Source organism: Jaculus jaculus, chromosome 5 (genome assembly GCF_020740685.1).
Source record: "Jaculus jaculus isolate mJacJac1 chromosome 5, mJacJac1.mat.Y.cur, whole genome shotgun sequence".
Taxonomy (NCBI): Eukaryota; Metazoa; Chordata; class Mammalia; order Rodentia; family Dipodidae; genus Jaculus; species Jaculus jaculus.
Window position 1 is genome coordinate 68282980 of NC_059106.1, and position 22013 is coordinate 68304992.

Here is a 22013-nt window from a genome sequence, read left to right on the forward strand (position 1 = left end):
CCGCGTCCGGCCGCGCCGCTGGGAGCTGAGCCGGGCGGACGGGGCGGGAGCGACCGAGTCCCGAGTGTCAGCGGCCTCCGAGACGGACACCGGGCCCGCCGGCCTCGGGCAGTCACCAGACTGACGGTGAGCGAGCCGGGCCTCCGGGCCCCGGGGCGGGACGCGGGAGGGGTCCGGCCGGGGGAGCGGGGCAGGAGCGCGGCGCTGCCCTCCGTCGCTCTCGGGCTGCACCGGGGTGGGGGGTTCGGCCCGTTCCGCTGCTCCCCGGAACCGGGGGACGTTCGTCCGCTCGCTCACTGAGCAACTTCTCCCCCCTAAGCAGGGCCCAGGGCTGCGATGAAGTGAGGGGCGCCGCTGTCTCCAATCGGGGAAAGGTGAGGTCGCTCGGTCCGGGCCCAGCGCCGGGCTGGGGGGAGAAGGGACCTGACCTGGCTGACCTCGCCGGGTGACGGGGGAGCTGCCCGTCCACCCCCAGCAGCATGGATGCCCCGCGAAGGGACATGGAGCTGCTCAGCAACAGCCTGGCGGCCTTCGCACATATCCGCGGTGAGGGCCAAGCCCGGGGCGCACGCACCCCTCTCCCGACCCCCACCCGCGCCCTGACATTATCACCCTCTCCCAGCTCCCCACCCACCGTATCCTTACTGATTGGTAGAAGATGCCCGTTCCATGCCACCTTTCCTTCACGAGGGCTCCCTCCCCCAAAGTAGAGCCTGGTGTCTTTGGGGGATGGCAGGACTTCCCACCCTCTAGGACCTCTATGACTTCTGCCTTCTGTCCCCGCCTCCCCCCCCATCCCGTCCCTAGCTAACCCCGAGAGCTTCGGCCTCTACTTCGTGCTGGGCGTCTGCTTCGGCCTGCTGCTGACCCTGTGCCTGCTGGTCATCAGCATCTCCTGCGCGCCCCGCTCCCGGCCCCGGGGCCCTGCTCTGCGCCGGGACCCCCGCAGCAGTACTCTGGATCCGGAAGACGAGGAGGACGACGATGACGAGGAGGAGGACACGGTGACGAGGCTGGGCCCTGACGACACGCTGCCTGGCCCGGAGCTGTCTGCCGATCCCGATGGGCCTCTTAGCGTCAATGTCTTCACGTCGGCCGAGGAGCTGGAGCGGGCACAGCGGCTGGAGGAGCGCGAGCGGATCCTGCGAGAGATCTGGCGCACCGGGCAGCCGGACCTGCTGGGCACCGGGACGCTGGGACACGGCCCCACGACCACAGGCACACTGGGTCGCATGCACTATTACTAATGCCGGGCCCGGCTGCAAGGGGCTTTGCGGTGCTAGGCTTGCAGCCGAACTCAGTTTCCCTAGGACCTTCAAACTGCCGCTGCCCTGGAATTCCGCTGGTGCTATTGGATATGGATCACCACTTTCTAAGCAGCTCCCTCCCTGGGCGGGCATGGGGTGGAAGATGCCAGGTCCCCACCCTTTCTCCCTGGGAACGATGAATGACCAATGAAAGCTACAGTCTCAGTGACTCAGTGTCTTAACTCTGTTACCATTGCTCTCTGTGATCCCTGGGCTCAGCCCAAGCAGGAAAGCTCTCAGGAGTGAGACCTCTCTGACTCCCTCTTTAGGGTTTAACCACCTCCGTGTGCCCTCCCAATACATGCTTATGTCCACTTCAGAAGGGTCAGGAAGACCAGACCCAGACACCTGCTCCCAGGCCCCCCCTCATCCATTTCCACACCCTTCACCAGGACAGGCATCTTGTGCATTCCTTACTCAAATGCATTCCCTATTGGCAAAGGCCTGGGCACACGTCACCTTGTCCTCACTGTGCCCTGGGTTGGTACGTCATTGCAATCACACAGCGGGTCTGAGGATCTGACCTTGACGCTAAGGTTCGGTTAACTTTAGTGTAATCATGTGTGCTCGAGGGTAGCGTCTTAAGTTTTTGCATCTAGGCCCAGGGCCGTTCCAAGCGAGTGGACAAGAGTCCCCCGGGGTGGGGGGGGGGACTGTAAGGCTACTTGGGGGGGGTAGGGCAGAGAGTGTGCTGGCTCCGCCCCTCGAGCGCACAGCTGGGCTCCGGAACCCGGCCTGCCCGCCTCGTCTCCAGTGAGGGGCTGGCGTCGAAGGAGACACCCCGCCCCCCTCCACCATCCGGTGGATAAAAATAGCCCGGTGCAGGCCTTGGGAACGAAGGAACGAACGGTAATGGGAGCCACATGTTGGCCAGATGTGCCCGGGAGAGAGCGCCAGGAATGCAGAAGGCGGGCGGGCGGGCGCCCCGCCCCGAAAGAACCAGGCCAGCTCCGGCGGCGTCCACGCAGTTTACTTTCTTGAGTTTCTCAAAGTTGGAGGCAAGGACTAGGGAGGCCCGAGCCGGATGTTTCTCCCGGGTCCGCCTTCACAGCGTTTGTGTCTCCGCGTGTTTGGAGCCCACTGACCAGGTCTTCGGGGTCCTCTGCATCATCTGAACCTAGTCGGGAGAGTGTGTCAGGCACAGGGACTCCAGCCACCGCCCTCCCTCCTGGGTTCGTTGGCATTCTGCCCACCTCTAGCAACTGGCGCCGCTCCCTCTCGTTCTTCAGTTCCACCCAGACTTCGGTCATCCTCTCTCTGTGGACACCAGGCCCAGGTGAGGGGGCCGGACCCTTCCCTTTGCCCCTACCTGCCCTCAACCCCTCGCCCTGCCCCTGCCCACTTACTCCACCTGCAGCTCCAGAAGCTCCAGCGCCCTCTTTAGAGACCCCACCTCCTCCTTTAGCGTGGTCATTTCCACCTGGTCATTTTTGCTTTCCGAGGCATTTGGCGGGTACAGGGAATGAGGAGCGGGTGTCTCTTGGGGCTCTGGAGTCATCTCCAAAGCAGTTTGTGGGGATTGGGGTGTAGGGGCTGCCTCTCTAGGGGGCACCTGCCTTTTGGAAGCCACTTCTTCAGGGGGTATCTGACCTTTGGGGGGCACCTCTTCCGGAAGGGTCTCTTCTGTGAGAGGTGCCTCCTTTTGTGGGGTATGCTCATCTTTTGCACATGTCTCCTCTGTGAGGGGTATGGCTTCTGGCTGATGGCAGGTCTTCCCCAGGGCTGGCCTGCACTCTGGCTCTGACTTGTACTGGAGCCTCAGGGCGCTGTTCCTCAGTTTTGCCATACAGGGGCAACCTTCTGAGGAGTTACACAGTTGGGGGAGCTCCTCTGGCCTGTGGATTTCCTTTGGGGATTGAGCCCCAGAGACCACAGGGGACGTGGCCCTCTGTGGGGTTTCCTCCTGAGAAAAGTGCTCCAACTGAGCCTTGTTTCTGGGTAGGTCCTCTTCAGAAAGCATCTGCTCTGGGGTCAAATCCGTTACTGGAATGGGGGCCTTGTCCTCTTGAGGGGCCTTGTCCTCTTGAGGGGCCATGTTTGGGTCAAGGGTTTCATCTTTGGGTGGGGCATCTAGGGCAGGGCCCTCGTCGCCTGAAAAGCCCCTCTCTGGACTGGACACCTTGTCCACAGTGGTCTTTGTGGTGGAAATTTTGTTAGAATCCTTGAGTGTCTCTGAGGTGGGGCTCTCTGTGTTGGGGACCAGGTCGTCCACAGTCTGTGTCTTCTCTGGGGTGGGGACTTTGTCTGGAGCAGCAATCTTCTCTGGGCTAGGGGCCTGGTCTGGAAGCGAGGTCTTCTCTGGGGTGGTGGTGTTATTCAGGGTAGGGGTCTTTGCAAGGTTGCTCTGCTCTTGCTCCTATGGAGATGGGTGTGAGGGTTCAGCTGGAAGCTGGACACCTTGAAAGGTCCACCTGGTTCCCCTTGCATGCCACACCTGTGGGAACCGGCCTCCGACCACATCAGCTTCTCACCTTACTGGACACAGAGAGCCTCCTGGGAGCCTGGGTTTGAGATCGCTTTCTGCCAGGTTGCCTGGGACCTCCACTGAGGAACTTTCCATTGGAGCCTAAGAGAACAGAGCCTCAGAGGCTCTAGCCCACTCTAAGCCCTAGTCTCTGCCTAGCTCTGTCCCTCAACACAACCACCTTATCCTGGCTTTGTACTAAAGGAAGGAAGCCCTTACCTGTGTCTCGGAAGGGGCGCTTCTTACCGTCCCCACTGGGTGTTGAAGAGATCCTATAACATATCCCCATCAGCAGCAGAAGGGGTAGGGTAGGGGCAGGAAGGGGTGTCTCCTCTGTATTCGCCTCCTTCCCCCAATAACCCTTGCTCCTTACTTGTCTTTGCTGGGCTTAGGGGTGGCTGTAGGCAGCTTCTTGACATTAGGTAGGTATGTTTTGTGCTTCAAGTGTTTTGGTTCCTTAATAGGAGCTGGGAAGAGAGGATAGCATTTGTTAATTCACTCATGCATCTACCCAAGTCACTGGCCCTGTCTGTCTTGTGTTGTGCACAGGCACTGTGGTGAGGACTGGTGAGGTGTGAGTGACTTAATACGTGGCAGTGCTCAGCTCCGAGGCAGGGTGCGCTCGGGATGTTAGCTTTGACCCCTGCTTCTTGTCATATGGCTGCTTAGGTGCCTTACAGGGCACTCTTACCAGACAGCAACTAAGTCCTGCTTACAGCAGTTTTCTGGCACTGTTGGGTTTAACAGAACATGAGAAGGTCAAAAAAAAAGGGGGTGGGGAGCAACTGAGGCCAGCACAGTGGCAGAAGGTAGTTTCACTCTGTGGCTTCTGAAGCTGGGTCTGTGACATGTGGCAGGGTCCCAAGCTCTGCTCCCTCAGTTTACCACAGGCCTGAAGCTCAGGCACCAAACAGCAGTACCACCCTGGCACCTTTTCTAGGGAGGGCCAAAGGGACCTCTGGGGATTGGTGACCCCTGGTTGGTTGCTGGCAAAACAAAAACAAAAGCAAATCCTCCTGGAAGCAGTCTTCCTCTATTAAGGCCTGCAAGGTGCCCACAGGTAAGATCAAGTCATGAGCTCATTAACAAAGATAGAAAACATACAGGAGGGCTGGAGAGATGGCTCAGCAGTCAAAGACACTGGCTTCAAAAGGCCTGCCAACCCAGGTTTGATTCCTCAGCACCCAAGTAAAGCTGGATGCAAACTGGGGAATGCATTTGTGACAAAGCCAGGAGCATCCAAAGCTTGCTGGTCAGCTAGTCTGATGTTCATTTGCAGTCGGGCACATCACGTGCTACAGCAAGAGACCAGGTCATTAGCATTGAAGTCCTCCTCTAACCTTCACACGTGTGTCATGCGCGCGCGCACACACACACACACACACACACACAGCCCCCCCGCCTTTTTGTGTATGTAGCTCAGTTTTACTGGCATTCATTTAAAGTGGCAGTATGCCTTGGCATACCCATGTACACATATGCTAACAAATCAGTGAAATTAAAAAAAAAATACAAAAAGGAAAAATGCACAGGAAGGCAAGCTACCAAAAGTGAGGTCAGCTGACCAACCTATCACAGCCACTGGAATCATCAGGTTGAGAAGCTGATGTAGCTGAGGAAAACATATTTGAAATTAAGGATGTGCATGCAGTAGAGGGACCATCAGGAATAAACAGCTGTGGAAAGCAAAAAAGCACAAAGAGAACTGAAGCCAAGTGTAGTGGTTCATGCCTTTAATCCCAGCTCGAGGGATATCACTGACTTTGAAGGCTAGCGTGGGCTACAGAGTAAGTTCCAGGTCAGCCTGGGCAAGGCAAGAGAGGGACAGTGAGATCCTTCACTCCTCCCTCAAAAAAAAAAAAAAAAAAAAAACCCTAGAAAAAGTAAAACTGAGCTACTAGAGATGAAAACTTTCTTGGAAAAATACACAATGCAGGGCTGGGCGTGGTGGTACATGCCGTTAATCCTAACACTCAGGAGGCAGAGGTAGGAGGATCACTGTGAATTTGAGGCCACCCTGAGACTACATAGTGAATTCCAGGTCAGCCTGGACTAGATAGAGCAAGATGCTGTTTGGGGAGGGGGGCAGGGGGGTGAGAGAAAAGAAAAAAAATGCAATGCGAACCCATTACTTACATTAGGCATACCAGTCAAACAGCAGACTAAACATAGCCCCAAAGCTAGACAGACAATTAGTAAACTAGAATAGAATAACAGTGAAGCCAGGGACAGGGAAGCTAAGTGACGCCACCACGCCTGGCTTGGAGCACACTTTTAATAACAGCACTCCAGAGATAGAGGTAGGAGGACTGCTTTGAGTATGAGGCCAGCCTGGGGCTACAGAGTGAGTTCCAGGCCAGCCTGGGCTAGAGTGAGACCCTGCCTCAGATTAGGGATGTAGCTAGGTGGTAGTATGCACAAGACTCTAGCTTTGGTCCCCAGGACTGGGAAGTTGTTTTTATTTTTCGTTTTTCAAGGTAGGGTCTCAAGGTGGCCTTAAACTCACAGTGATCCTCCTACCTCTACCTCCCGAGTGCATGCCACCATGCCCAACTAGAGTTTTGTTTTTATTTTTGAGCAAGAATATGGATGAACCAAAGTCTCTGCTTGCAAATGAACTCCACATGCCTGAATCACTTTGAGCATCTAGCTTTATGTGAGTGCTGGGGAACTGAATCGAGGGCAGTAACTTTGCAAATGAGCACCTCTTACCACTGAGCCATCTTCCTAGGCCTGGAAGAGAAATATATTTGTTGTTGAACACTGTCCTCTATGCCTAGCAGCTATTCCTGTCTTCATCAGAGCAGCTGTGGCTACTAGCAAGAGACCCTCAAGAGGGCCTGTTGACCTTCCCTGTAGGAGATGGGGCAGGTAATCAGACCTTCACCTGAGATCTCCTTGGCCACGCCCGCCGGCGCCTCCCTGCCATCTGTGCATTTACCCTGTTGCATGTGGTTTCTGGAGGTGCTAAGCATTTAATGGGTAGGGGGCTAGCTCAAGGGGGGCTGCATCTACACATCTAGGGAAGTCATACTCTATGCTGAGGTGAGCCTTGCTGTTGATGTGGAGTCACAGATGCTCCTGTAAGCAACCCCACACTCATGATCATGTAAGCCAGCCCAATAAACTCATTAGTTCACCAAGTTAGCTACCCAAAGTGGTGCAGGCATCTGGAGTTTGTTTACAGTGGCAAGAGGCCCTGGTGAACCCATATTCCCCTACTCCCCACCAACATTTCTCTTTCCTCTCAAATAAAAACATAAAGCTATTTTAAAAGCAGGACAGGGCTAGAGAGATTGCTCAGTGGTTAAGCATTTGCCTGTGAAGCTTAAGGACCCAGGTCAAATTCCCTGGTACCCACATAAAGCCAGATGCACAAGTGGCACATGCATCTGGAGTTTGTTTGCAATGGCTAGAGTCCCTGGCTATGAGTGCAAGGCCACCCTGAAACTCCATAGTGAACTCCAAGTCAGCCTGGCCTGGACTAGAACAAGACTCTACCTCAAAAAAAAAAAAAAAAAAGAAGAAGCAGAGCCAGGCGTGGTGGCGCACACCTTTAATCCCAGCACTCGGGAGGCAGAGGTAGGAGGATCGCTGTGAGTTCAAGGCCACCCTGAGACTACAAAGTTAATTCCAGGTCAGCCTGGACCCGAGTGAGACCCTACCTCAAAAAACCAAAAAAAAAAAAAAAAAGTAAAATTTCCATTATTCATACATGATGTCACTGTTTTCACAGGAAACATTAAGTATCTATAGGTAAATTATCAGAAACAATTGAAATAATCAGAGCATAGTACTATGACTAGCTATAAAGCCAATATAAAAGCACATGCGGGGGCTGGAGAGATGGCTTAGCGGTTAAGCGCTTGCCTGTGAAGCCTAAGGACCCCGGTTCGAGGCTCGGTTCCCCAGATCCCACGTTAGCCAGATGTACAAGGGGGCACATGCATCTGGAGTTCGTTTGCAGAGGCTGGAAGCCCTGGCGCGCCCATTCTCTCTCTCTCCCTCTGTCTCTCTCTGTCTGTTGCTCTCAAATTAAAAAAAAAAAAAAATTTAAAAGCACATGCCTTAAATCCCAGCACTCGGGAGGCAGAGGTAGGATAATCACTGTGAGTTTGAGGCCACCCTGAGACTGAATTCCAGGTTAGCCTGGGCTAGAACAAGACCCTACCTTGAAAAACAAACAAACAAAAACAAAATATAAGGGCTGGAGATATGGCTCAGCGGTTAAGGCACTTGCCCGCAAAGTCTAAGGACCCAAATTTGATTACCCAGGACCCACGTAAAGTCAGATGCACAAGGTGCTACACATGTCCGGGGTCTGTTTGCAGTAGTTGGAAGCCCTGGTACACCCATTCTGTCTCTCTCTCTCTCTCTCTCTCTCTCTCTCTCAAATAAAGAATCTATAGGTAAATTATTAGAAATAATCAGAGTATAGCACCATGACTGGCTATTAAATCAATATAAAAGGGTTGGAGAGATGGCTTAGCCGTTAAGGCACTTGGCCTGCAAAGCCTAAGGACCCACGTTTGATTCCTCAGTACCCTTGTAAGCCAGATGCACAAGGTGGTACATGTGTCTGGAGTTTGTTTCCAGTGGCTGGAGGTCCTGGAGTGCCCATTCTCTATCTGTCTCCTTTTCTCTTTCTCAAGTAAATTATATATATGTATACTTTTTTAAGTCAACATATAGGGCTGGAGAGATGACTTAGTGGTTAAGGAGTTTGCCTGCAAAGCCAAAGGACCTTGGTTTGATTTCCCAGGACCAATGTAAGCCAGATGCACAAGATGGCACATGAGTCTGGAGTTCACTTGCAGTGGTTGGAGGCCCTGGTGTGCCCATTCTCTCTGCCTCTTTCTCATGCTCTCAAATAAATAAATAAATAAAAATTTTCTTAAAAGTCAATATATAGGGCTGGAGAGATGGCTTAGCGGTTAAGCGCTTGCCTGTGAAGCCTAAGGACCCCGGTTCGAGGCTCAGTTCCCCAGGTCCCACGTTAGCCAGATGCACAAAGGGGCGCATGCGTCTGGAGTTCGTTTGCAGAGGCTGGAAGCCCTGGCACGCCCATTCTCTCTCTCTCCCTCTATCTGTCTTTCTCTCTGTGTCTGTCTCTCTCAAATAAATAAATAAATAAAAAAATTTTTAAAAAAAGTCAATATATAATTCAATGCCTAAACCAGGTATGGTGCCTTTAATCCCAGCACCTGGAAGGCCAAGGTAGGAGAGTTGCCATGAGTTTGAGGCCAACCTTGGGTTAGAGTGAGTTCCAGGTCAGCCAAAGCTACAGTAAGACCTTGCCTCGAAAAAATGAAAAAATCAAAAAGAAGCCAGGCATGGTGGCACAAGCCTTTAATTCGGGAGGCAGAGGTAGAAGGATCACTGTGAGTTGGAGTGACTGTATTGGCAAAAGACCCTCAAGAGGACCTGTTGACCTTCCAGGGCCTTGGCCCACAGGGAAAGGGGCTCCTTTGGTGTACTTGATCAGTGGGGCAAGTGCTTATGGTTAGCTAGACCAGTGGATCTCCCATCGAACACCCCCCTCCATTCCAGGCATGGGGGGGTCACACACCTGACTCTTGAGATACCACTTTTCGTGGGACCAACCTCTTGACCTAGACAGAAAAGAAGTGTTAAGAATCAGGCAGTCTCTACGTGTTTCATTTGTAAGTGACCTTCCGGCCAGGTCCCAGGAACCCCACAAACCTTGTTGATTTAGAGAGCCCCATTTACCACTATGTATATTCAGTGAGTGCCATGATCCCCAGTTTGTCCAAACCAGCATTTCCGCTGCCCAGTGAGGGGTGAGGATCCAGCACTTTACTCACTGGGGGTGGCAGGAGCACAAAGTTGTCTGGAAAAACTCCTCTTCTACCCTGGCACTCTCCTTCCCACCAGCCCTTGTCCTCTGTGGTCTGGGAGATAGAAACAAGGCAGCGGGAGATGAGCGAGCGTCCATGAAGCTCCTCTTGCTAGGGTCCCACCTCTTACCACCTCCATCCCCCAGCCATTCTTCTCGAACCTTTCTCAGAACTTTCACCAGATCCCCCTTTCTCAGGGCCAACTCGTCTGGGGCCTCAGGTTGGTAGTCAAACAGGACCCTGCAGGTCTCAGGACAAGAGACTGAGAAAAGGTCAGTTCACTGTGGTGTCCCCCATCAGCCAGTGGCTCCCGCCCCCATCAGCCCAGCTGGTTCCTCCTCCCGCAAGGCGGAGGGGCTTGGGAGTGGGAGGGTCTCTAGATAGCTGCTCACCAGTTCGAAGGTAGTCTGGAGGGCTGTCATAGGTCAGATTGGTCAGCTAGTGGGGACAGTGCAAGGGGAGATCGGGATGAGCCTCCCACCACCCCAAGAACTCACCACCACTGAGCCCACTCTGGCCCAATTTACCTTAGGAGGCCTCTGTGAATCTGGGCTGATTGAAGGCATTTCTGAGTTACCAAAGCCTGGAGGGGGACGGCGAGGTTAGAGAGGGCGAGGTTAGAGAGGTACTAATTTTGTTAGGTCATAGGAGGGGGTACAAGGAGGGTGATAGGGTCGGTCATATGAGTCACTGGGAGGCGGGGTCAGTCAAGATTGCAGTCTAGTCCCAGGGAATCACAGGGTCACGGTCTCACTTGGGGACCCACTGTCCAGCAACTCCACAAAGTTGGATGGGAAGGCTCCCAACTGCCCGTTCTTCTTCCCCAGCCACCAGCCGTCCTCAATCTGGGGAAGGGGAAGGGACACAATGGTTCTACCCCAAAGGTCATCAGAATTCTCACACCCTCGATTATGTCCGAGGGACCCCCTCTTTCCCTTCACTCCCCATCTCTGCGCCCTTAACCCTTCCCACTGCCCCCACCCTCACTTTACTCAGCTACCCTCGGGAAGAGCTCCACCCTCGTCCTCATAAATCCTTCCTTCATCTATCTCCTCACCTCCTTTATCACTTCCACTATCTCCCCAGTTTGAAGCGTCAGCTCGTCCTCCTGTTCCGGCCTGTAGTTGAAGTTCACTTTGCACCATCTTTGGAGGCTCGGAAATTTGGCGGGGTGACCTGGGTCGGACATAAGAAGGAGGAGGCAGCTCAAGCACGGCGCCCCAGATCCACCGAGCTGGGGGAGGGGTGGGCCCCCGTGCTCGTCCTTTAGTAGCTTCAGGCCCCGCCCTCAAGCGCAGAGCATTGTACTCGGAACCAATCACAGGCCGCAAAATGGCCTCGCGGCCCCGCCCCGAGCCGCCGCCGCGCTCCCCCAGCCTTCCGCCCACCTGAAGATGCGTTCGTCCCGCGCGCGCAGCGTGGCCTCCGCGCCTCCCCGGTGCCCCGCAGGTGCTCTGGGATCTCCTGGGAATGGGTGCAGGGGAAGGAACTCTCAGCTCTGGACGACCCCGAGCGCTGCCCCGCCCCGACCCTGGGGCCCAGCTCGCCGCGGGCGGGACGTCACCTGCACCAGGCGCTTGGGGAAGAGACCACGACGGCCCCCTAGCTCTCCGCGCAGCCAGCCCCGGGCGGGCCCTGCGCACACCTCCCGGACCACGTCCCCCGGAGCTAGACTCAACTCGTCCCCCTTCTGCGCGCGGTATCTGGCCAGGACTAGGACCTCTGCGTGAGGAGGCGCGGCTGAGACCGAAGGGCCCTAGCGGGTGCCTACCCATGCAAACCCAGGGCTCCGCGGTGAAGACACGGAAACTGCAGGGTCTGGGGTAGGACTGCCACCCCATTTCCCACACACATACCCATGGCTTCCCAGGGGGCCTTCCGGAGTCTGGCTCGCCCGGCTAGAGGCAGATTAGGGCTGGATGGGCCCGGCTGTAGACCCAAGTAGGCGGAGACTGGAATCACAGGTCTCGGCTCCAGGTGCTGGGAGTGGGTGGAGTAGAGGCTGGAGCCTGGCCCAGCTTGGGCTTCAATTAGGCGAACACTCCAGGGTCTTTGCCCTGGGCTGAGGTCGCAATTCCCCTACAGATCCTTCTGCTAGTCTCGCGATTTCCACATCCTTCCCTGCCCCAACCTCTCCTGGCTCTTTTAACTTCAGCCGCGGGGCTAGGTGGGGAGCAGCACATACCAGCAAGGCCCCCTCAAGCAGCCAGCCAGCCTCCACTCTGACTTGGGCTCTTATTATGCTATGGTTGGCATTCTTCAAGGTCCCTGCAAAGTATACCTCTCACCCCTAAAATGACGCCACATTCTTCTTGGAGAAAAGCAGGAACTAACTTATTAGCTTAGTCAAGCCCAGAGCTGGCAGTCTGAAGGTTAGGGCCCGCCTATCAACCAGTCCCAAATGTGTTCGATTTTCCAGTCATCTTCCTGCAGGATATGAGCATACAGGGCTGAGGCAGTTAAATACAGCCCTTGACCCCTGCTCCACCACGAAGGAAGTCAAAGTCCTTGCTCATGACACTATAATGGGGAAGAAAAAAAATCTGGTGCTTGGGGTGTCCAAGACAGTGCAGCAAAGCCAGTAGTGTGGGAACAGGAAGTATTCCTGGGCAGAGATGACCCGAGGGTCCTAGGGAAGAGCTGTGTGTGGGGCATGTGAGGACTGGGCTGGGCTATGTCAGCCCTAAGAGTACTTCCTCTCAGGCTTCCCGAAACTTCTGTGGGAGGTATTTGCCACACACACACATCCCCACACAGGCATTCGGAACAATGAACACAATTCATTTACATCTGCCACTTCATTTATTGTTTTTATTTGCAGGAGGAGTTGAAACAAATTTTTAGGGTCTTTTCTTCGTTTTCCCCTAAACATGAATCATTCAAGTAAAACCAACTTAACTATAGAAATATAGCAAAGTAAGGGGAAAGTAGCACAACAACCCAAGAGCCAAGGCTGGGGGGACAAGGAGGGTGCAGTCTGCATAGAACATATGCTCAAGTGATGTGTAATTCACCAGCTCAGGACCGCCTCCCCAAAGGCAAGCACAAGGACCCATTTTAAGAGGATGATGTTCCCCCCCCCAAACATCTGAAAATGTTTCAAATTAAAACTTAAGGTTAAGGAAAAAAAAAAAAAAAAAACCCAAAACAAAACAAAACCCACAAACCACCCCAGCCATAAACCACCTTCCTTAATCGACCATAGGAGTTTCTTTTCATTTTATAAAAAGATTAATAAAAAATATTGAAAAAATTATTTTCTCATCTTATATTTGTAAAGATAATAGAATTCAGAAGTTTCTTAGAAAACAGACCAGAAACTGCCCACCAGTCCATCCCTGTTGCTGAGGACCAGCAGGACTAGAAAGCTTGGGATACTGGAGCTGCTGGTGGAGAATGGGAAACCCAGCCCAGAAAAAAATTAAGAAAAAGGGTGCATGGGGGTGGCTTAGGAGCATCTCCATGTGACACATGGCTGTGCAAAAAGGGGAACACGGGGGTGGGGGGTTCCAGAAAGGCCTTAAACTCCTCCTTGACATACAAAACCAGTTTTTACGAAGATCCAAGCAGTTTGGTCCCAAACTGAGGTGAACACGTCAATGTTTATTCACATGCTTTGTTTTCTCTTTAGGAATCAAAGTTGCCCAAATTAAATCTTTCTGCTAACATTACTACATATCCCTTTAAAAAAAAAAAAAAAAAAAGGAAAAAAGGTATAAGGACTTTTAAAATCAGGGCAGGGGTAAAGACTGAAAATCAAAATTAGTCCTCTTAGCTCCAAATGTAATGAAATGAAAACTGTTGGTTTCTAATAGGGAACAAACCAAAATTCGAGCATCAGCATTGCTCTCCCTACCCCAGCCCCCACTCCATACACCAATAACAAATGAGAAACGCAGCTGAGCCCAGTGTGTACAGCTCAAAACTGAGCCTGACCCCAGGCGCTCTGGTGGGCCTCTTCTGTCTTGCACCAGGGATATCTTCCATTAGGTAGGGTTCTGCCTGGCTGGTGGGGGATGGGGTGGAATTATCAGGATCTTCTTGAGGCTCCTCTATTTAGCTCCTCACCAGCCTCTCCCCTCTGGGCAAGGGCTCCCATCAGGAGTGTTCCTATTCAGTTGCAGGCTGTAAATTGTCCTTCTCTTCTCGGTTCTCTGTCCCACTCTCATCATCTTCAATCTCCCCTTCCTCCCCACTGAACTTATCATGAGCCCATTTTGGGCTGGTACTGGATTTCCGGAACATGAACCGGCCTCTGCCCCGGGGGAAGGCTCCTCGGCCACGACCACGGCTTACCCACTTATCACTGCCTTCACCTTCACGGTCATCATGCTAAGAGGAAAGAAAAGTGCCATCATTAATAGGCCACTCACTCCACTGAGTCACCCAGATGTGCCAAAGAATCTGTACCTGAACTTCATCTTCCTCTTTGCTCTCTGTCCCCCACTCAAAAACTGCCAACAGTTTAGACCCTTAGGAATTCTTTGCAAGGCAGCAGTGTGGGTATAATAATGATTGGGGAGAAGATATCTTTACACAGCACTGAGGACAATGAGACATTATTTCACTTAATCTTCCTAGGCAGTCTGTTATTATCACCTCCCCACTATGTAAATGAAGGTTAGAATCTTAAACTCTGTATTATTATTTAGCATTCCCATCTCTGAAAAGATGAATCTGAGAAAGCTAGTGACACCAAAATGTGAAAATGGCTGCTAAGAAAAGGAACAGCATATAGGTAGGGTTCCAGCCCTTCCCAATCCTTCCCACCCCAGCCTTCCATCTTGTACCACCTGCTTTCTAGCTGTAGGCAAGGAGTTAATGGGGCAGAGGAAGCATTTTGAAAATGAAGTTATCCCATCTGCCCCATTGCTCCAGAGTCTAAGCCATTCACATTTAAGGAAGGTAAGGCCTTAAGCTACTGAAGTGACCTGAGCTGAATGTTTGCTGCTTCTGTCCAAGGCTACCATGTGCAACACAATGAACAGACCAGGCTGGCAGTGCTCCTCCAGGTGGCAGAAGCAGCAGGGCAGGCTTTTTACAGCCTTTAATCTTTCCACAGCACTGCCACTCCAGCAGCTATTCAAGCCCAGCCAACTTACATTTTCCCAGAGATAGGCTCAAGGGACCTTTAGAAGCCTCAGAACAGCTCCCAACAGTCCTGAGAGATGCTCAAGGAATGAAGGAAACAAGAAGCATGGGAATGATCAACAGCTTAGATGAGAAGCACCAGTGAACTCTTATCATTTCATTCTGGTGGCATACTATTCTTCAAAGAGATTGGGAGCTATCATTCCTGTCAATCTTGCCTTGGGGAATGATGGAAGGAGGCTAGCTCCCAGACAAAAAGGGCAAAAGTCACTGTCTTGTTTATTCTGAAATTCATAAACATCTTAGAAGATAAGCTAAGACTGACTAACAGCCATCTAGCTAGCACTACACTGTCCATTAAGCGGACATCTCCTTTGCACTATGCCCGCACACAAATTTAATCACAGCACTGGACAAACCAATTAAGGCCTTGGAATCAGCTATCTTGTGTGCCCAAGGCCCTCCGGCATTTCCTGGTTAACCCAATACATACCAAGTAATATTTCTTGCTTTTGGGCGTGTACTCTGGGTCCCATTCTTCTTCCCGGTTTCTCTTCTGAAAATCATTGTTGCTGCTGTTGTTATTGTTACCAGAGTAAGTGCCTCTGCCCCAGCCTCTCCCCCTGGCACGAAATTGCTGTGGCAATAAATGCAGAGAAAGAACAAAGGTCCATATCAGCAATAGAAAAAGTCCCTGCATTCTGTTCAAGAGCTTTCCAGCAGGACATGGAAAGCTGTCCTCCAGTAACATGTAATTCAAATGGTTTCTAGTCACTCCTTCCCTGCTCACCATCCCAAAACTACATCCAGGAGAATTAACATGGCCCAAGGGCCTCCCTCTCAGTAAGATTCAAAGTAAGGAGGGAAGTTCTTAAATGGGAAACTGTAAAAAGGCTTTCTAAGTGACTGTAAACAGAAGAACAAGCCTGAGGATTGCTTGTATCAGAAGCAAAAACTTATTTTAATGAAAATTAACATAATTAAAATTAAAATCCAGACTGGGAACCAGAGGTTCAGAGGAAGGGTAAAGGCCTTACAAAGGTTCCTCGAGCTCTGCCGCCACCTCTTTCATTTGGACCCATGAAGTCTTTGGTCCCCAGTCTGGATTTGTCAAAGCCTGTGGTGCTCTCCTCTCTCTCCTCGGCCTCTTCAGGGTACTCTTCGGCTTTGTAAGAGTGAGATGACTGGGAAGAGGACGATGACGACCTGGATCGATCTCTTGCTCTCCGATGCTTCCTACAAATAGAAAAGGTGGAACATCGATAGTCTCTGGGCCTTACAGATGAAAAGCACAAGGAAACCAGGAATCTGAGGTAAACAACTGAAAATAGCCGTTAAGAATCAAGTGTCCCCCAACCCCTACACACACCCAGGGGATCTGCAGGTTTCCTCCCCTTTCTGTCTGCCATGTTCAATGACAAATCTATGTCTAAACCTGTGAACACAGAACACACTGAAGAACAAAACACAGCATGGCCTCTAGTGGCTCAGTCTAAGACACATGAATCGGAGTCAGTTTATCAGTCGCCAAGAGGCCCTTTGAGAAAAAAGTTATTATTATTATTATTATTATTATTATTTTGGTTTTTTGAGGTAGGGTCTCACTGTAGCCCAGGCTGACCTGGAATTTACTATGGAGTCTCAGGGTGGCCTCAAACTCACAATCCTCCCACCTCTGCCTCCCGAGTGCTGGGATTAAAGGTGTGCGCCACCACGCCCGGCGAGAAAAAAATTATTTATTTGCATGTGTATGTATGGGCATGCCAGGGCCTCTTGCCACTAACTTGTGCCACTTTTTGGGTCCAGCTTACAAGGCTGTCAAGCTTTATAAGCAAGTGTCATTACCAGTAAGCTAGTTTCTAAGCCCCCACCAGAAGTCTATTATATTGCCATCTATTAGTGCTTTGTCACTTCCAGTTTTCCAAAAATGTTCATAGGATGAAATAAACTATGTTAACATTTTTTTTTTGGGGGGGGGGGTTTCAGAGGTAGGGTCTCACTCTAGTTCAGGCTGACCAAGAATCTACAATGTAGTCTCAGGGTGGCCTCGAACTCACAGTGATCCTACCTCTGCCTCCTGAGTGCTGAGATTAAAGGCGTGCACCACCACGCCCAGCTCAAACCTAGTTTTAATTGTTCCACCTCCCACTGAGCTCAAACAGGTTGTGCTATTAAGCCTAGGACCAGGAAAAACTCCTCTGAAGTCATTTCTTCCCTTCCTTTCCCTTCATCTGGGGGAAATTATAGAGTAGGGCAAATTAACTTCAAACCATTAGACACTGTCTATATAGCAGAGGGCCATGCCAGCCCTTCCAAGAGAGAATGAAGGAGGTTACCCTAATATTATTAAGGTAGAAAAAAGGCTAAGTAAGCTCCCAGGAGCCACAAAAAAGAACCAGCTAGATGGGGATGCTGGTGCACACTTTTAATCCCCACACTCAGAAGACTAAGGTAGGAGGATCACTGTGAGTTCAAGGCCAGCCTGGGCTAGAGAGACCTTACCTCAATAAATCAAAACAAACAAAAACCCAGGCAGATGGCACATGCCTGTAATCCCAACACTTGAGGTGTGAGGTAGGAAAGATCATAGGTCATTTTCAGTTACACAATGAGTTTGAAGCCTGCCTGGGTTACACTTCAAGTTTAAAAACAGTACAAGTACTGCTTTTAAATGGGAGGGTAAAAGGAAGCAGCTGCAACCCTGCTCCTTTTAGTAAAACGTGCATGACTGCCCGGCGTGGTGATACACACCTTTAATCCCAGCTCTTGGGAGGCAGAGGTAGGAGGATCACTGTGAGTTCAAGGCCATCCTGAGACAAATTCCAGGTCAATCTGAGCTAGAGTGAGACCTTACCTCAAAAAAACAAAAATAAATAAATAAAAGTCACCTAAGGGCTGGAGAGATAGCTTAATGGTTAAGATGCCAGCCAGTAAAGCCAAAGAACTCCAGTTCGATTATTCCAGAACCACCTAAGTAAAAGGTGGCACATGTGACTGGAGTTCATTTGCAGGATTTGGAGACCCAGGAGTGCCCATTCTATCTGCCTCCCTCTCTCAGATAAATAAAATATCTAAGATAACAATTCTGACTTAATTCCTGTTTTGTTTTGTTTTTTTTTTACACTTTTTGAGGCAAGCCCAACGGACTGGCCTTTTGCAAGAGAGAAAGAGGAAAAGAGAAATGGCACACAGGGTCCTCCAGCCACTATAATCAAACTTCAGACACATGCACCACCTAGGGCACATGTGCGAATTTGAGTCACCTTGCATCTGGCTTACATAGAACCTAGAGTCAAACATGGGTTTTTAGGATTCACAGGCAAGTCATGACAGCCCAGTTTTTTGTTTTTGAGTGTGAGAAAGAGGCAGATAGAGAAAATGGGCACACCAGGACCTCTAGCCACTGCAAACAAACTCCAGATGCATGTGCCACTTTGTGCATCTGGGTTACATGGGTACCAGGGAATTGAACCTGGATCCTTAGGCTCACAGGCAAACGCCTTAACCACTAAGCCATCTCCCCAGTCTCCCATTCAGCATTTTTACTTCACAATGACTTTCAACTATTTCTGAACTATTAGAACAAAACCGTGAAAAATATGCAATGAGAAAGCATATCTAAAACTGACAAATTTACCAATGACACACCACACCACACCATTCCTGGAAACATAGTATTAATTTCCCCCACAAAATTTTCTCTGGACAAAGAATGCACTATGTAGATGCTAAAGTTGTTTTCAAGCTAGGTATCCTCCTTGTTCATTACATGACATCAAAGAATTGCAGATTTCACTTTCATTCCTTGAACCTCAGGAGCTTAGGGAGCTGGTTCAATGGCTAAAGGTGCTTGCTTAGAAAGCCCTCTGGCCTGAGTTTCAATTCCTCAACAATCAAGTAAAGCCAGATGCAAAGTGAGGCATGCGTCTGTGGTCCCCACATTCCCCTATGGCATTCCTAACCCCACAAAGCCCTCTGATATGGAAGCCTTGAAGCATGAAGGGATGGACGTGGTGGCACATACTTGTAGGATCAATGCAAGATGCAGATAGCCTAGTCTATATAGTGAGTTGCAAGCCAGCCAAAGCTCTATGTTCTGTTACAAAAGTAAGCAAACACCAACAAAAAATACAGCCCGGCTAGGTGTGGCTGCCCACTAATCCCAACATTTGGGAGGCTGAGATAGGAGGATCAGAAATGCTATGAGTTCAAGGACAGCCTGAAACTACACAGCAAATTCCAGGTCAGCCTGGGCTAGAAAGATCCTACTCAAAGAAAAAAAAAGAGTGGGGGGAAGGCCAGGCATGGTGGGGTGGCACATGCCTTTAATCCCAGCATTCAGGAGGCTGAGGTAGGAGGATCACTGTGAGTTCAAGGCCACCCTGAGACTACATAGTGAATTCCAGGTCAGCCTGAGCTACAGTGGGACTATATCTTGGGGAAAAACAAAACACAGAGGGGACAGAGAAGAGGCTTTACTCAGGACTGTGATTAGGTAACAGGCAGGACGTCACATACTTCTGCTTCTTTGATCCTTTGTGAGTTTTTTCTGTCTTCTCAGTTGATCTTTCCCTTGAGTGGCTTGAGTCTCGTGAATCCACTGATTCTCTTGATTTACCTCGTTTAAGATCTCTCTCCTTATGTTTTTTACGACGTTCAATATCAAGGCGAAGATCAACAGGATCATCTTTGTATTTTCCCTCAGCCTGCCAAGAGATGTCAAATTAAGGCTTTTGGGATTCAAGACTAGTAACTCAAAACACCCTCAAATGTGGTTTTCTATTCCAATGGATGGGTGGGTGCAGTGGAAGCACTGGGAATATAAAGCACCTCACACAAGCTAGTTTTCTGAGGTAGCAAACTTCTGAAAATATTTTATGTGAATTTAGCTTTTTTCCTCTGTGGCTCAGTAATGACTCTGGCTAAAGATTGAGGCAATCAAAGTCAGTTCTGAGAGGTGACTCATTAGAAAACTCAGCTCTCCCTACCCACACAAAAGCAGACACCTACTGCTTATCCTCTATGTGGAATTATCTGAAAGTACTATAAGAATCCTCCAAAAATACTATTATAACAATTTTTTTTTCAAGAACAAAAGCAAAAAGCATAAAGGTTTTTTTTTTTTAAAAAAAAAAAACATGTTAAAGGTATATTAAAACCAAAACATCTTTTTGCTAACTAGCAAGCTTAACCACCAGGGTGTGCTGCAGATATATGACTACCAGAACAACAGCAGCACATTGGCCCTGGTAACTTCTACAATGGCTCTTGAAAATCACTGGGGACGTGGTGAAGGCAAAATACAGGCAGTTTCAGGGACATTATACACTAGGATTTGTCTCATGGAAACAGGTCCCTAAATGGGAGCAACTTACTATGTATTTTGTTTTACTTATATGTGCCACAAACTTAACATCAAGCCTGATAGAAGGTGATTTATTATCTCAACCTGTTTCTGAGAGAAGGGCATGGGGCCACTGTACCATCCAAAGTCAATTTTTGTTCCCTCAAGGAGGGTCTTACTCTAGTCCAGACTAACCTGGAACTCACTCTGTAGTCCCAGGCTGGCCTTGAACTCACAGCGCTCCTCCTACCTCTGCCTCCCAAGTGTTGGTGTCAAATGCATGCACCACCATGCCTCGCAACAAAATTTTTTAAAAAATTTTGAGAAAGACAAATGCTGCCTCTGCTCTTTGGGCAGCTGGATAATGTCTATAAGGAGTTGGCTTTTTCAGGTAAAGATGAGACTTCTAATGCTTCACTTAGTGCCAACCTGACTGGTATTTGGAGAAAGAGAGGAGGATGGGAGAGAAGAGTGATTGCACAACATTATCTCTCAACACATACAACCAAAGAGACAAATTTGTTTGGAAAACTTAATCAGTATTTTTTAAAAAAGGTTTTAGCAGCACATGAATAGCTGTATCTCATTTTAAATTTCAATTGTATATGTGAATGATGGTCAATAAATAAACGCTAAGATTTTAAAACTTCATCTAGCCATCTCACAGAAAAAGATTGCTTACAAGTTTCAACCTCTTAATAACAGTGTTATGTGCACATTATTGCAAATGTAGCTGGGCTATTTTACTTTAACAGTAATTGACATGATATGGTACAATGTTAGAAAAAAATCTGAACCAGCTGCTGAAAACAGTCTAAGTTAAAATACGAATATTTCACTCTCCTCTGACATGCATGTCTTTCTGAAATCATGGTTGCAAATAGTGCATGTAGACAGTTGATTTGATAATACTTACAAGCAGAAAAATATCACAAAAAGTTTCTTCTCTCATCATGGGCACTTGTTCCAAAACGCCTCTCTTTTTTTTCTCAATCTCACCTCAATAGACTCTGGGGTCATTTACCATATTCTAACCACTTCACAAAGGTTGTTGATACATTTAATAAAAATTAACCCTTTGTAGTTCATTTTTAGAATTATGCCCATCCTTAAAAGAAAAACACAAACTTAAGTAGAGAGTAATTTAAACAAACACATTTCTGTCAAGTTCATGCCCAACGCACTCATTTTGTTGGAATTACTGATCAAAGCAACAGTTCACCTTGTAGCCAGGTTCCCGGGGACTTTTCATTTCCTCATGAGCCAAACCATGTTTTCTGAATGTACTGGGGGAAATGTCTATCCTCCTAAAATTGAAAACAAAAAAATTGTATACTGTTCCATAGTAGCATACTGGTTAGTATCTTGATTTTAAGGTGAGGGATGGAGAAACAGTTTAGCCATTAAGGCACTTGACTACAATGCCAAAAGACCTCAGTTTAGTTTAATTCCCCAGAACCCACATAAGCGAGATGCACAAAGGAGCACATGCATCCGGAGTTTGTTTGCAATGGCTAGAAGCCCTGGCATATCCATTCTCTCTCCCCCTCTCCCTCTCTCTTCTCTCCCTATCTTAAATAAATAAAAACAAAAAATAAAATAAAATTAGATTTTAAGTTGAGTAATGGATGCACAGACATTCCTTCATATTATTATATTTATTTATTTTGGTTTTTCGAGGTAGAGTCTCACTCCAGTCCAGGCTGACCTGGAATTCACTATGTAGTCTTCAAGGTGACCTAATGACAATCCTCCTACCTCTGCCTCCTGGAGTGCTGGGATTAAAGGGTGTACCACCATGTCTGGCTATATTATTTTTTAAAATATATTTTGAAAGAATAGTTAATACAAGACAGCAAAGGTAAAACCAGAATAACTGTGAAACAAGAAAAATGTACTATATATATATATCTTGAAATGAGAGTGAACGGGCATGCTAGGGCCTCCTG

General features: G+C 49.4%; 3 protein-coding genes across 5 annotated transcripts in view; 1 reads left to right on the forward strand and 2 right to left on the reverse strand.

Moving 5' to 3' along the window:
• Eva1b (eva-1 homolog B) lies at window positions 1–1476 on the forward strand. Its single transcript, XM_004665217.2, has 3 exons — window positions 1–126; window positions 323–546; window positions 808–1476. Exons 2-3 carry the CDS (start codon window positions 480–482, stop codon window positions 1245–1247), a joined length of 507 nt encoding a protein of 168 aa, XP_004665274.1. The 5' UTR covers window positions 1–126; window positions 323–479; the 3' UTR covers window positions 1248–1476.
• Window positions 1477–2259: 783 nt separating this feature from the next.
• Window positions 2260–11513, reverse strand: Sh3d21 (SH3 domain containing 21). Of its 3 annotated transcripts, XM_045150681.1 has the most exons (16): window positions 11486–11513; window positions 11194–11351; window positions 11018–11093; window positions 10687–10805; window positions 10384–10474; window positions 10157–10212; window positions 10022–10067; window positions 9791–9891; window positions 9597–9683; window positions 9341–9383; window positions 4145–4238; window positions 3991–4043; window positions 3779–3873; window positions 2654–3663; window positions 2501–2564; window positions 2260–2424 (listed from the first exon to the last, which is right to left on the reverse strand). In XM_045150681.1, exons 1-16 carry the CDS (start codon window positions 11487–11489, stop codon window positions 2353–2355), a joined length of 2169 nt encoding a protein of 722 aa, XP_045006616.1. In that variant the 5' UTR covers window positions 11490–11513; the 3' UTR covers window positions 2260–2352. The 3 variants fall into 3 exon arrangements, with proteins under 3 accessions (XP_045006616.1, XP_045006618.1, XP_045006617.1); XM_045150683.1 differs by lacking the exons at window positions 10384–10474; window positions 11194–11351; window positions 11486–11513 and having other exon boundaries at window positions 11018–11090; XM_045150682.1 differs by lacking the exons at window positions 10384–10474; window positions 11018–11093; window positions 11194–11351; window positions 11486–11513 and having other exon boundaries at window positions 10687–10875.
• An 899-nt stretch (window positions 11514–12412) lies between these two features.
• Window positions 12413–22013, reverse strand: part of Thrap3 (thyroid hormone receptor associated protein 3) — a 45986-nt gene continuing 36385 nt past the window's right edge. The window contains exons 8-12 of the mRNA XM_045149002.1: window positions 21287–21371; window positions 19239–19426; window positions 15758–15956; window positions 15214–15357; window positions 12413–13961 (exon numbers count right to left, since the gene is read on the reverse strand). Coding sequence (XP_045004937.1) covers window positions 13740–13961; window positions 15214–15357; window positions 15758–15956; window positions 19239–19426; window positions 21287–21371 — 838 coding nt within the window. The 3' untranslated portion in view covers window positions 12413–13739. The remainder of the gene's footprint in view (window positions 13962–15213; window positions 15358–15757; window positions 15957–19238; window positions 19427–21286; window positions 21372–22013) is intronic.